General features: G+C 47.6%; 1 protein-coding gene and 1 long non-coding RNA gene across 4 annotated transcripts in view; one reads left to right on the top strand and one right to left on the bottom strand.

Moving 5' to 3' along the window:
• Positions 1 to 796: 796 nt before the first annotated feature.
• LOC129782725 (uncharacterized) lies at positions 797 to 9902 on the bottom strand. Its single transcript, XR_008744781.1, has 2 exons — positions 9775 to 9902; positions 797 to 9531 (listed from the first exon to the last, which is right to left on the bottom strand). It is a non-coding gene; the product is annotated as an uncharacterized LOC129782725 (long non-coding RNA).
• A 199-nt stretch (positions 9903 to 10101) lies between these two features.
• LOC101912904 (E3 ubiquitin-protein ligase KCMF1) overlaps positions 10102 to 14193 on the top strand; it is a 54416-nt gene continuing 50324 nt past the window's right edge. For 2 of the 3 annotated variants that reach the window (XM_055790851.1, XM_055790852.1), the window contains exon 1: positions 10105 to 10312. Coding sequence is in view for 1 of the 3 variants with exons in the window: in XM_055790850.1 (XP_055646825.1) it covers positions 10297 to 10312 (16 nt within the window). In the remaining 2 variants the exon portion in view is untranslated. Of the gene's footprint in view, positions 10313 to 14193 lie in introns of all 3 variants that reach the window. The other variant, XM_055790850.1, reaches the window with a different exon arrangement.

The raw sequence follows: 14193 nt of genomic DNA, 5'->3' as shown, positions 1-14193 counted from the left end.
TCAACTCACAGTATAAAACTGCCAGTTATTTTGTCTGTGCTTCCTTTCTCTGCTCTTAGCATCCTTTCATCTTAATGCACCATTTGGTTTAAAAACATACACTCTTCGGACACAAGATAATGAAAATTAGGATCCTGTTCCTGGATGAGAAGCGATGCTGTTGGCACTGCTGAGAGAAGGACATGTACAAGTTCCGGGCCTCCCTGTGCCCACTCTGAAAATAATACCTTAACTCTGCAGCCAGGGCAGGCCCTGAATTTGCTTAAAAGGAAAAACAAATATGTATTTTTTTAAAAAAATGTAGCATGTAAAGAGGCTTACAAGTGTGTGCATGTGAAGGGTCAGGACAAAGCTACCAAAATCAAGGGCGTATGCAGTTATTTAGGTTTCTGTAAGTACTTTGCATGAAGAGCTAATAATAGAAGCCTCACCAAATTCAGCTAGGAAACCCACCTCAGGATGTCTAGATGTCCTTGGGCCTAGGACTCTGTGCTCCATTACATGTGTCACCCATCGCTGTTCCTCAAGAAGCCATGGGATGTTAAGTCTACCTAAAATTTCAGCCTTGGGGAATTAAAATCGCTGTGTCATTTTCCTGCTGCTGTGCAGCAGGGGAAGTGGATGTGGATCACTAGATGTGCAAAATTCACCCCAAGTTCCCTGACACTGGCTACCTGGGCAAGCAGAGTTGTCATTAGGACAACTCTTTCTCCATGCAACATCACTAATTTCACACCTGCTGATTAAGCATGGAAGAGCAGCTGCTTGGTAAGTCAATACATAGCACCACAGAGGGTTCAAACGCAAGTATCCCGGGAGGGGTTAAATTGTCATGTTCATTAACAGCTGTTGGTGTTAACGGGAAAGCAATTGTTCATTAACTAAAATGATGTCTCCTCTGACCCTGTTGAGTCCTGGTGTTCTAAAATAACTGTGTGACTACACCCCTCTCCTTGGAAGCATGGGTTTTGAGGCCAGTTTACACCTTTTGGAGACATGTCTCCAATCAGAGTACTACACTCATGCACCTTCACAAGTTGGGCAGTTTCGGTCCCCTAAAGCCAGGCGTGTTACGGTAAGTTTCTCTGGTCCCTCTGTAATGAAGTGCCAGCCATTGCAGACTATTTCTGTAAAGAAGGGTTGAAGGACTCCTGCTTCTTGGAAGTTAGGGGAGGACTAAGGCCTAACTGGGGAAATCCAGCGTGCTGTTGCAGGTCCAAAAGAGGTTGCATTGCTCATCAGGAAGCAGGACTGAGGACTTCAGTGAAGAAGGGGAAAGATGGAACTCTTCCTTATCCACTGGTTTGTTGAAACTGGGTCTTGCACGTTGTCACCATAGTTTGGGGATTTTAAGTGAAGAGATGCCATGTGTGACTTTACCCAAGGCAGCTTGAGCAGCCATGGCTACTCAGGTGCAGCTGCTTCCTGTGTGTGTATGCACAGAGCTGCCAGGATGTGATACCATTATCCTCTCCTACGGGTATAACACTAGCTCTGGCACCTCTGCCCCTATCTGAAATGGTTGGATGACAGGTCTAATGATGCTGTATAAGTACTGCTCATGAGCAGTGATCTTGCCACTGCAGAAGATGTCTTGCTGTGCTTGGGCTTCTCATTCTTTTGGGTTTGGGTTGCTTTGTATAGGTATATTTGGTTAATTACTTCAGTGGTTTCCTGATGTGTCCTGTCTGTTGTCCAAATCATCTTTCCAACAGACCCAAGAACAGCTAAACAAATGCTGGTGCTGCTACCAAGAAGCTCTGGAAGGAGGAAAAGGAACAGGGAGCTGTGTCTATATTGTTGATATACATCCCCTGTCCTTACCCTTCTGCCAAAACTTGTCACCAGGGGACAGGGTGGCGGATAGACAACCTTCCCCTTTCAGAGCCAAGTTCCTTTTGCACATCCATTCTTGCTCTAGCTTTCAGCTACACCATGAATGTGCGTTTTGTTCCTGGTTTTCCTAATCTTCTAGGAAAGTGAGAGCTTTCTGACTCTAGAGAGTCAGAAGCGAGAGAGTGAGAACACACTCTCCCTGTACATCATAGCATAAGGTGCTTGATGGCTCTGCTGGATGCTTCTTGCACTGACAGTTCCTCTGCTGAAAAATGAGCCACAATGACCATTTGCAGGTACCCACAGCCTGGGTGCATAGCTGGTGTGTGCAGCTCCCAAGCATATAACCCTTTGCGGCACCATGCCAGCACTCTGCTACCAGTTGAGTGGTAGCGCAAATCATCTTGCTAAATTGTTTTAAAGGTCTAAGCCTGCAAAGACCCTGAGCTCAGCTCATGGCTACAATAAAATGAGATAGTGTTCTGTATTTTAAATGGGCAAATGAAAACTAGAAACATCTGTTTTTAAAAACAAATTTTCAAATGTCGATGTTGATCATTCTTTAACTGAAAAATAAAAATCTTGCAAATTGAGAACAGAAAACTGATTGGCTTCTAACATTCAGAAGGAAGATGTATGAGAGAGATTTGTTTTAGGTGAGATCTAATTTTTTGTTAGAAGACAAAACCCCCAAAGCTGAATGAGTTCTGCTTACCTTTAGCAGATCATCCCAGGGGTAGCTGCTAGGTCCCTTTCAGAGCTGAAATTTTCTCATGTGTCATTGCAGAAGAAAGGGGAAGATGAGGGATGCCTGGTCTGGGGTCATCCAAAATCACTACTCATGCATTACTAACAACAGCTAAAAATGTTACAACAAATGCTTTCAGGAGGGGTGCCTGCTGCTGAACCAGACAGAGCCACCCGGCACACCCAGCAGTTCTCTGCATTTGCAGTAAGGGTAGTGCTTTCCCTCCAGGTTACCCTGTACTGACTTTCTCATCTCTTTTTTTAATTGCTAATACATTGGTGGCTCTGCGCTTCTCTGAGCTATGTGGGCTAAAACTTATAGGCAGAGAAGAGGAAGGTAAAGATGAGATATAACCCATCTTAGTGCAGGACTGCTACTCAGCTGCCATGGCCAGGACATGACCCTCATCCCCTAGGCTTTATATCCCATGCTGCCAGCTTTCAGCTGTCACTTCATAGTACAGGCTTTTTACAGCATAAAACACATGTCCTCATATGTTTGAAAATGCCTGGTGTACACAGACATGCTCCCTGACTCCAACAAATGGTAGCAGTCTCTTTGTCACTATAGGAGTTTTCTGTTCCTGAGGTCCACACTCGCATAGCAGATACAAGCAGTGCAGTCCAAGCGCAGTGCTTTCCCATGCTTTCCCAGGCTGCACTTAGCCTGGGTAATGCTGGCGTTCAGATTTTGCAGTGACTTCCAGAGGGCCCCTTTGCTCACAAGCGTCCTTGTGAAAAATGACCCCTGCAACACTCTTCCTGTACTCTTCACCCTGCCCCGCACCAATTCTTGGGCCAGTTATGGAGGCTGGGGTATATGACTCCATTGTAACACCTCATCATAGCATCCCACCCATCACGTCCTCCCAGCAGATGAGTTGAGAGATCTAGGCATAAGGCAGCATTTTGCTTAGATTTTACTGAAATAGAGATGTATAGATCCAAAGATTAACCACTATGCCTTGTAAAGAGCAGCTTGTCTCCTGTATCAGATGGCAGCATCCACTGTAAGAATAAGCACAAAGCAGCACTCAAAAAGGTCAGATAGGGTCATCCAGTGATTTGAATTCATAGGGAACCTGCCTAAGTGTGGATATTGTTTTGAAAGAGGGTGGGGATAGCACAGAAGAAAAGGGCAGAAGAAACCCAATGGTAATAAAAAAACCTAGCTCACAGCCTGAACAAGTATTGTAGCATAGGATTTAGCTGCACAGCAGAGGCAAGAGTGTTTACAGTGATGAGCAGATACTGGGTTTATGTGTTTTCTCCTGTTCACAGAAACAGGGCTTTGTAAGTAAACTGCATACATCCCTGATATCTCCTCCTTGCTGGAACAGTGCTTGGGACACTGTGTTTCTGATGCATTCAAGCAGAATGGAGTAAAACCAGCAACACTTGTGGTTATTAAGCAGAAGAGTATCAGTTGGTTCAGCAGTAACCTCCAAAGGAACTGTAATAATAATTTCAAGAAAGAATAAATTCTTTTTTCTTTGTCCCCTTCTGACAGAGAGCAGAGCTGGAATTCGGAGAATTTTTGAAAGCTCTTTCTATTTCCTAGTACACTCTGACTTTAGGTCCTGTAAGAACAGTGTGCCTAATGGAACCACGCCACTACAAGGGTATGTGGTCAGTTTGGAATATTTTTGTAAGAGGACAGAATGATTTGATGGATTTTCAGTGTTTGCTTTAGCTCAAATTCTTCATAAAGGTTTGGCCAGAAAAGTAGGAGAGAAAGAGTTAGCTGGGGAACTTTTAGCTTTATATCAACATCTGGTATCTTAACCAGCATCAAAACCTGACTGCTGAGAAGGTTGAATGTTCTCAGTAGTAAAGGGTAGATCTGAGATAACGTCTGAATGCTCTGACTCCCCTCTGTCTCCAAAGTGGAGTGGTCTGGAAAGGTGAAGAGATTAACAAGACAGTTCCTGGTTTTGCTGAAGTCCAGATACATTTGCTGATAGAAGGAACAGAGCAATGATATATTAGAATTCTGTGCAGTGCCTGCATGCATATGTCTGCCTGTGTACAAGTACCGATCAGCTTAACCTCTTCATGGTACCTATCTGGCTTTCAAAAAGATTTTGGGAATGTGCAAAATCTGTTACAGAGGGCCTGGGGAGAAGGTAATAGTTTCGGGTATGTGCAGGTGAATATGGGGATACCACTGTTCAGGGAAGATGGTAGACATGAGGTCTAAAACTGGACTGCACATCTGAAAAATGGAACAGTTTCTGCAACTGCTGGTTGCGAGTAAAGTATGAGGACAGTAGTGTAGCATTTGCATTGCACATCCTAGTGGTGTCCAGAATTCAAAAGGAGGAATTCTAATAAAAGTTTAAACTGATGATGAGTATTTTATAGCATATTTAGTTGTACTTCGCTCAGTTTAGCTCCAAGGCCAAACAGTTCCCACAAGAGGGATGTCTCTGCTAAAAATTCAAGCCTCACCATCTTCAGTGGGATGCTTGTCCTCCATTGTAAAAGCCCTAAATGAGATCCACTAAGCAAAGCCATCTGATGTTTCTGGTGATTCAAGTTTGCTTGTGCTGTACCTCAGTGCTTTGGACACTTTAAGCTGGATTGTGAGACACCATCAGTAGGCCTGGTAATGTGGAAGGATTCAGTTCACCAGAAGTATTTATGTGGAAATACCATTTCCCATCTAGCACAGGAGTCTGAGAGCCTTTGTGTTTTCTGGTCTATTATGACGGCAGAACACTTGTCCTTGGCACAGACACCAAAATAAAACAGAAAAAGATAAATATATACAGTTCTTTCAGGTCTTTCCTTATAAATTAGAAAGCAGGAACACTGTCTTTCTCTGATTTAAAAGCTTTCTTTACAGATTTCTTTACAGTTGAACACAGCCAGTAAGCAGCCCTGGATCACGTTGAATGACTACTGAGCAAGAAGAGCCAGAAAAGGAGCAATTAGAAAAAAAAGTGTGGAGGCCTTGATGTGTACCAGTGTACAAACGTATTATTTGAGCATGTATGCAATCACAGTTCCCTATTCATCATATGATGACCAGACTGATCCAAGCAACTGATTTATGTAAGTTTTACACCACTGCAGTGACAGCGTATCTCCCATGTTTGAAGCTGAACCATAAAACCAACAAGGAGCTAGTGTGGCATGTAGTGCCCATCCTTGGTACCAAGCAAAGTGCAGCAGAAATCACTTCCTCAAATGGATGAAGCCTGGCAGGGGTAGCACTGGGACAAGTAAGAAGCCTGTTTCCAGGGGCTTCAGTAGCCCACAAAAGGGTGAAAGATTTCAAGGAGATTAATGGACTAAGTGGCTCCTAACATAACAGTTCTATTGCTCAGGAGTGCTGCTGTAGGATATTGCCTTTCAGTTTAGTATCCAAACTTGTCCTGCTCCGCTCCAGACACTGAATTCTTTTACAGTGGCAAGGAGAGAAACCACATGATGCCACACAAGCATCTCTTCCCTATTTCAGGGGACTTTATTACTTCAAGGCACAAACTTTATCATATTATTTCATGTTGGGAAAATTCATGAATTTTTGTTTCTTACTGTGGCTTACATAATAGCCTAATTAGCTATGAGATCTGGGTCTCTAATCATTTGCCTGGTTCTGATCTTGAATGACCTTGAGTGGGCAAATTTTCATTTCTCAGCTCATGTTTACCCATCAGGAAAATAATGATGTTGAATTTTTTTTTTCTCATAGAAAGTCTCACCTATGGATTATTCTGCTGCACAGGAGAAAAAGAACGAGAAAACCAGTCATGGCAGGCTCTTCCCTTAGGGACAGAAGGATCCATCCACACTAGAACTTTATAAACCTCATTAAAATCTTTTTCATTCTGCCTGTGGAATAATAGCATGTGGGTTTGAGAAACAATATTGTGCAACACAAGGACAGTACAGGTTATTAATTATCAGGTTAATGCTAAGAAGGTAATAATGTTTTCTACTGGTGGCCATGACCTTGTAAAGGGCCTTCAAAATATGTTATGCAACTCTTCCCACACTCAGCTGGAGTTGCTACATGCTCATCTCTGGGAACCTGGGCATCTTACATTTGCGGTATTTGCTATATTTGCAGAGAAGATAATCAGCAAAATTCCCACTGAAGGATATAATGCAGGTGTGTTTTACGTATTATTGCACTTGCAGGCATATTCTAATGGGATTCCAAAAGCACTGAGGCTTTTATTTATGCTGCCTCATTGGGTATAGGAACTGGCCTTAAGGCAAGAAAACAGTATATATAACAGGATTACCGTTGTAATTTTGGATTCGAGCCTACAAAGACAGAGAAGAGGCCACAGAATTCTGCTTGGCTGCCATGGGCACCAGGGATGTTTCAAAAAAGTTTGAAAAAACCCTCAAAAGTTTGATGGGCTCACCATCATGTGCAGGACCACGGGCAACCAAGTGTTATTCACAGAGATGTCCCTTAATAGAGGCAGGAAAGGTTATTAAACCATTTTGCAACTGAAGCATGGAGGGACACAACGATTGGCCCAAGGTCTTCCATGACCAAAGACTGAATCTTCCAGGTCACAGTGAAATGCCTGGGTTGCAGTCTGTATTTTACCAGATGCATGGGGCCAAGCTCCTGTGGGAGGCCACCTCCACCAGAAACAGGGTAAAACTGAGCACAGGCCAACACAGCATCGTAGTGCTCAGAGTGAGGCAGAGTTACATACACAGGGAACCGCAGCTGCACACAGAGCCAAGGTATTGCTAAACCTTGCTAAGCTGAGTTACCAGCTTGCAAGGTAGCTTGCTCTTTAGGGACTGAAAGGTGGTAGCAATAGCCAAGAGCACCTGATGGTCTGTATTTTGCATCTGGGTGAGACAATTTCCATTTGCATTTAAAAATGCCATTGCCAAAATAAGTAATCATAGAATCATTTAGGTTGGAAAAGACCTTTGAGGTCAAGTCCAACCGTTAACCCAGGACTGCCAAGTCCATCACTAAAACACGTCCCTAAGCATCTACGTGTTTTTTAAATACCTCCAGGGATTCCACCACCTCCCTGGGCAGCCTGTTCCAATGCTTCATCAACCTTTCAGTGAAGAAATTTTTCCTAATATCCACTAGAAACGTCCCCTGGTGTAACTTGAGGCTGTTTCCTCTCGTCCTGTTGCTTGTTATCTGGGAGAAGAGACCTACTCCCACCTGCCTACAGCCCCCTTTCAGGCAGTTGCAGAGAGCAATGAAGTCCTTGAGTCGCCTCCTCTCCAGACTAAACAACCCCAGTTCCCTCAGCCGCTCCCCATAACACTCGTACTCCAGACCCTTCACCAGCTTCGTCGCCCTTCTCTGGACACGCTCCAGCACCTCTACATCCCTCCTGCAGTGAGGGGCCCAAAACTGAACACAGTGTTCCAGGTGTGGCCTCACCAGTGCCCAGTACAGAGGGATGATCGCTGCTGCCCTTGCCCTGCTGGCCACGCTCTTTCAGATACAAGCCAGGATGCTGTTGGCTGCCTTGGCCACCTGGGCACACAGCTGGCTCATGTTCAAACAGCTGTTGACCAACACTCCCAGGTCCTTTCCCACCAGGCAGCTTTCCAGCCACTCTTCCCAGGCCTGTAGCCTTCCTTGGGGCTGTTGTGACCCAAGTGCAGGACCCGGCACTTCTCCTTGTTGCACCTCATACAACTGGCCTTGGCTCATTGGTCCAGCCTGTCCAGATCTCCCTGCACAGCCTGCCTGCCCAGCTTGGTGTTCTCTGCAAACTTACACAGGGTGCACTCGATCCCCTCAACCAGATCATCGATAAAGATATTAAACAGAACTGGCCCCAATACTGAGCCCTGGAGAACATGACTTGTGACTGGCTTCCAGCTGGATGTACAGCCACTTACCACCAGTCTTTGGGCTTGGACGTAAGAGTAGGACATACATGACCCACTCACTGTCCCAATGCACGCTGTTGCTGTGAAATGCTGACAAGACAGGCACAGCTTCACCTCTAGAACTATCTTGGAAGATGCCACTAGTTTGGTAGTGAGTTTTATGACAGTTGCAGATTTCTCTGGTTTCTTGTCACCTGTAGTGTGCCTCTTGCAGACTCCTTGCACATTCACTGACTCTTCCCCTGCTTCCAGAAGCAGTGAAGCCATTGGCTTCCATCACTCAAAACAACCTTGAATTTCTCCTACAGCTTATTCAACACACAGGTACTGCTTGCTTCTAGTGAAAACGTCCTCAGCCCGCTGGACTTTTAGACAAACTGTATCTGGGTTACCCTTTCAGTAGGCACTCTGTTTATGAACTGCATGTGGCCAAGGGGAAGATGGAAGTGAAGCAGGTGGCCACAGTGCAGTGGATGGAAGTGTGCACATGTATGTAAAGGGGAGAAGCAGAGGCTATATAATACAATTGACATGGGAGGGAGGTGGTCAAGGAATGAGGCTGGCACTTCCTCCTTTCAGTGCTTACTGTTCACTCCTACCATTTGCAGGGCTGGGGCAGACTCATGGGAGCTGTGGTGTAAGATAGAGAAGAAGGGACATGTTGAACTGGCAGAGATAAAAGACGGAGGAACGCCAAGAGCAGAGGAGGAGATGAAAATTCAGAACAAAATGAAGGCAGGTGGGAGTAGCACGGACAAAGGAGGTGCAGTGGGTGGTGCTCCTCAGGGTGAAAACTGGGGGAAGGCCGGGAAGTCCGAGTAAGAAAGGCAGCGCCGAAGCCAGGCACTTGGTGTATGCACCCTGTACATCTGTCCCAGGGAAGGCACGCGGCCATGCCTGGGGTTTGTCACTCATCTCAAGACCAGGCTGCTTTCAAGACAGGGCAGGAAGCAACCATGACGGGACGAAAAGTTCTCATGCTGTGGCGACACGGAAATACTTTGTCTGGACTGTGATGACACACGACACGTGGGACCTCCCTCCTCCTCCTCACCGAGCCGGAGCTTGACTGCAAGACGCTTTTGGCAGGAATACTCCGCAGGCCTGACTAAGAGGAAAGGGGCAAAAATAAGGAAATCAGCGCTGTACCCGCCCGGGAGCCCACCGCCTGCCATTCCCCAGGGCCGGCGGGGCGAGCTGCGCTCCCCGGGATGGAAAAATCGGCTCGGGACACGCGCACCGCCCTCCGCCGCTCTCCCCCCGCCTTTTAAACTAGCAGCTGGTTACCGCGCGTCCCGCAGGCCGGACCGGTCCAGCGGAAGCCCCGCCGCCGGCAGGCTCCGTTACCTTCGCCGCTTCCTCCCCCTCGGCGCCCGCCCCGCCACGTTGGGCCGCTGCCAGCCCCTCTCGGCGAGCCCCGGCGGCGGGGCCCGCTGCCCTCGGCCGCCAGCCCGCGCGGGAGGGCCGCCGCCTCGGCGGGTGTTTCCTCTTCCTCCCGAAGCGCGGCTGGGGCCGCAGGTGGAAGGGGAAGGGGCTGGGAGCGCTCCAGCACGGCGAGCGGCCCCGCCGCCGCTGCGGCAGCGGGCGGAGCGGAGCGGGAGGCGGCGCTACCAGCCGGCGGGGCCCAGAGTCACCGTGTCACGGCGCCCGGGAAGCCGCTGCCGCCGGATCCGCCCCCCCGCAGGGCGAGCCAGGGAGGAGGACGGCTCCTCGCCGCCTCTTGCATTTTTACCCTCTTCCCGGCCCTGCCCCAGGCGCCTCTGCTGTGGCACCGGGGCTCCGTACGCGCGGCGGGGGCCAGGCCGCAGCGGCGCCCGAGCAGCCCGCGGGAGCTCCCGGACGGGTCTGGGCAGCCGCCTCAGAACTAGGATGTCCCGACATGAAGGTGAGCGGCGCGGGGCGCCAGGCCGCGGCGGTGAGGGCGCGTCCCGGGGCCCGGCCCGGCTTTAGGGCCTGGCGCTGCGCCCGCTCGGGCGGATCATCATGGCGCCGCCGCCGCCGAGAGGGGAGCCCGCGGAGCCGGCGGCGGAAGGAGGCCTCGGCGGCGGAGGGCGGCGGCCGGGCCCCGCTCTGCAGTGTCATGGGAGGGGAGGCGGCCGCGGCCGGTCCGTCCCGTCTCCCCGCGCGGCCTGCGGCGGGTCCGGCCGCCTCCCCCGCCGCCCCTCCGAGCGCGGGGCCGGGGCCTGCCGGCGGCGGGCGCGGGCAGGGAGGCGGCAGGCGGCCGTTCCGCCCCTCTCCTCCCGCTCCTCCGCCTGAAGGACGGGCGGAGGGAGGTGGGGCCGGGCGGCCGTGCTGGGCGCCACCAGCCCCCAGCGGGCCCGGCCAGGGGGGGGGCGAGGGCGCGGGGCGGCCTGCCGACGTGTCGGCCGCCGCGGCGGGTCAGGCCGGGCACGACGCCCCGGGGGGGCGGTGCGGCCGGGGGGCGCGCCGGGAGCTCGGCCTGGCACCCCGGGGGAGCGGGGCCCGCTCGGGGCCGGGGGGCGCGCCGGGCGGGCGGGGAGGCGAGCCAGGCCCGGGCGCCGGGGCCGGAGAGAGGCGTGCGTGCAGCCTGCGTGGCCCTGCCGAGGGGCAGCTTGTGTGCGGGGGGCCCCGGAAGCTGCCTGTTCGTGTCTGTTGTGTCTTGTGGCAGAGGAACCAGTGCTGGTACAGTGGCATGTGCGGAGGCATTAGGAGAGGTCATCTGCGTGTTTGGCCTGGTCCCGCTGTGTTTACCGCTGTGCGTGAGTTCGATGGGTAGTTCAGAATTAGACGGAAGGAGCAGGATGGAAAGAAAGCTGGAAGCAAAGAAAGGAATTTATACAGGAAGACGATGGGAGTGTGAAAGCAGGAGGGAAAGTCGCTTGTTTTTTCTGCCCTTCCTTACCAGTGCGTAAGGTGCTTGGACAAGTATTAAAACACTCTGTAAAACCAGGCTTTGTCACTTGCAAGGGTAACTTTCTGCCATGTTGGGAGCTTAATTCAGCACCTGTCTCCATTTTCTCTCTTACCTAATTTCTCATTTCTTTGTTTTATCTAGAAATGTTTTGACAGAAACATTTTAGGAGAAGTCGGTATCTGTGGCTAATGATGAATTCAAGCTAGTTGGTAGCTTGGTGCTGGACAGTGGTATATATGGTGGATTTTTGTGTGGCGTCACAGTATTTTGCAGACTTCTTGTTTGTGCAAGTATGTGCACTTCTGTATTCAAAGAACCATCTTTCTTGAATTCACTAGATTTTAAAGTTAAAATTTAGTATGGGTGCCAAATACTTCCTCTTCCCCCCCCTCCCCCCTTATAAAATACATATTTTCACAAGAGGGTGGAGATGCTGGATTTCTTTATGATTAAAGATTCAGATTTTAACAATAGTGAATGAAAGAAGTAATGATTACATGGTGGTTGTTAGTGATGTTGTGGTGTTATACGTTCTGTAAATCTTTTGCTGTGATGCACGTATTCATTATACTCTGAAGTACAATAGTAGAATAAAAGCTTTTCTAGCTTGAACAGGTTAAAATTTGGAAGTGATATTGTGTGGTGTTCTTTAGTGTTTTTCCTGGCTTGGATATTTGTTGATATTTTTAGAAGGAGTGGCTGATAACAAAACCAGGCCTAATATTCTCTTCCTGTAGCAGATTCATCAGTGTGTGTTCTTTCTATACATGCCTAGTTAGAGAAAATGGGAAGAGTTGTCTTGTCTTTCCTGATGAGTGAGTGTGAGTTTTGGTAATTTCATATAGTGGATGTAGACTTCTCAGGTGTGTGCGCACGTGCTCATGTGTGATTGAAACCATGAGAACACTGAGATTAAAAATTATATCTGTCACTGTACCTTGTAATGTATTTTTATTAAAAATCTAGTCCATTTCTTAATTTCTGAGTGGTACTCCTTTTACTTCACACTTCAGATTTTTTTTTTTTAAGTCAACTTTAGTCATAGGGTTAGAATAACTCATATTAATACGGGAGGCATGTTTTTCCAACTTCATGGAAGTTTGGAGACTCAATTTTGTTAGAAATCTGGAAATCCTGAGAAAAGAAATATTGAAAACAGGTAAATCTTGTTTCAGATCTGTATGGTGTCATTCACAACTGAACAGTTTCTGATCCTAGTTGAACTAGTTTGAGAGGGTCTGTCATGGAAGAATATAGGGAAGAACCAAGCTTTAATCATGTTGAAGTGGTGTGTTTTCTGTGTGTTTCCTTTAAAATGGTCCATCCTTGTTTGTAGCTTTAAGATTTATTGATTGCTGCTGACAATGTGGATGCTGTACCAGTTTTGTGATGGGAAAAGATGTCTCTAGAAGGGTAAATGCTGGAGAAGTTGGAATTCCAAAGTCTTGGGACATAAATCTCTGTCAGATGCTTCGTGACCTAATTAAAGCTTAACTTCCATTGGGGTTTTCTCAGCTGTTTTCTTTGGTATAGTAGTCCTTAAAATACAATTGGCTGTTTTGGCGTGGTTTTGGGGTCTTTTTGTTTGTTGTGTTTGTGTGGGTTTTTTTTAAAGAGCTTTTACTATCCTTCAGAAGAAGTCTGATCACAGCCTGCCTTTTCACAGTGCTGTCATTTCACACGAGCTGTAGGCTCATGTTTCTCCCAAATACAGGAAAATGGGCATAACTAGAACTTGAATTCTTGTTGCTCTTTCTTGAAATGTTCATTCAATGTTTAAGAGTTTTTGCTGATAATAATGTCAAGAGTAGCTATTAGCATTTATCCACCTCTTGCTATTGCTAGTTACTCACAATTTTTCAAAACCAGTTTTGTTCTGTGATACGGTATTAAGAGACTAGCTGTTGTCTGCCTTTGCTTTTCTAGAATGCAAGGTGAGGGCATCTCCTGGTCTTGGATTTCACATTGTTCCCTTTATAGGAGCAATGTACTGTGTTTCTGTGGGTTAGCCCTTCTGTTGATTATGTGGTGGTGTAATATTTGACAGCCTACAAGGAGCAGGTAGGTAATATTTTTGTACTGTAGAAAGGTATTTTGCATATTACAGACTTTTTTTTTTCTGTGGACATGCATCTAGCAATGATTCTCTTGTATGGCAGTAGATACTACTCAGGACAGCAGAAAGAGAGAATCACAATTTCCAGGAAAATATCATTAGATCATTTTTTGCAACTTTTGCAAAACTAGGTTGCTGCAGCGTTATTGGTCATACAAGGGCCTGGCTTCAGGTTTTTTATACTCCGCAGGTCCAGGAGGCATCCAGTGCCACACCACCAGCACAACTTGGTTCTTGGTCTCACGTGCTGTGTGCCCCACTCCCAGCCCTAGTTCCATACTTCGTTTCTTACTTTCAACTAAGGGATGTATTCTTTAAGCTTCAAAGAGTCAGCAGCAATTCAAGTGGTGGTTGCTTTTGATGATGCCCATTTGTCAGCATTTGTTATGAATCAGCAAAGCTCAGCAGTTAATCCTAGTCCCACATGAGGTAAAGTTGTGAATAGATTGTAGTAACAAAGCTTGGAAGGGAGAGCGGTGACTGTCAGGACCATGTGGAGTTTCCAGATGTTTGCTGCTGGCTTCAAGCTCCTAGTATTTGAGGGAGCTGGAGTCTCAGTCCTTCTCTTTTTTTGTGTGTGTGTATATATATAAATGTCTTGCATAGAGATCTTTATTACAAATAAGCACTTGATTTAGAAGGCTGGACAAGTACATCTTAAAGAAATACGCAGAACTTGGTCTTTGAAATCCAGGAAGTCCTAGTGTTACGCTTGAATATGTACCAACCACTTGAAAACAGCTAATACAAGAGTAATGTTAGCTGCAGTCTTCTA

The sequence above is a fragment of the Falco peregrinus genome, chromosome Z, assembly GCF_023634155.1.
Source record: "Falco peregrinus isolate bFalPer1 chromosome Z, bFalPer1.pri, whole genome shotgun sequence".
Lineage (NCBI taxonomy): Eukaryota > Metazoa > Chordata > Aves > Falconiformes > Falconidae > Falco > Falco peregrinus.
This window is presented reverse-complemented; position numbering and strand designations above follow the sequence as displayed.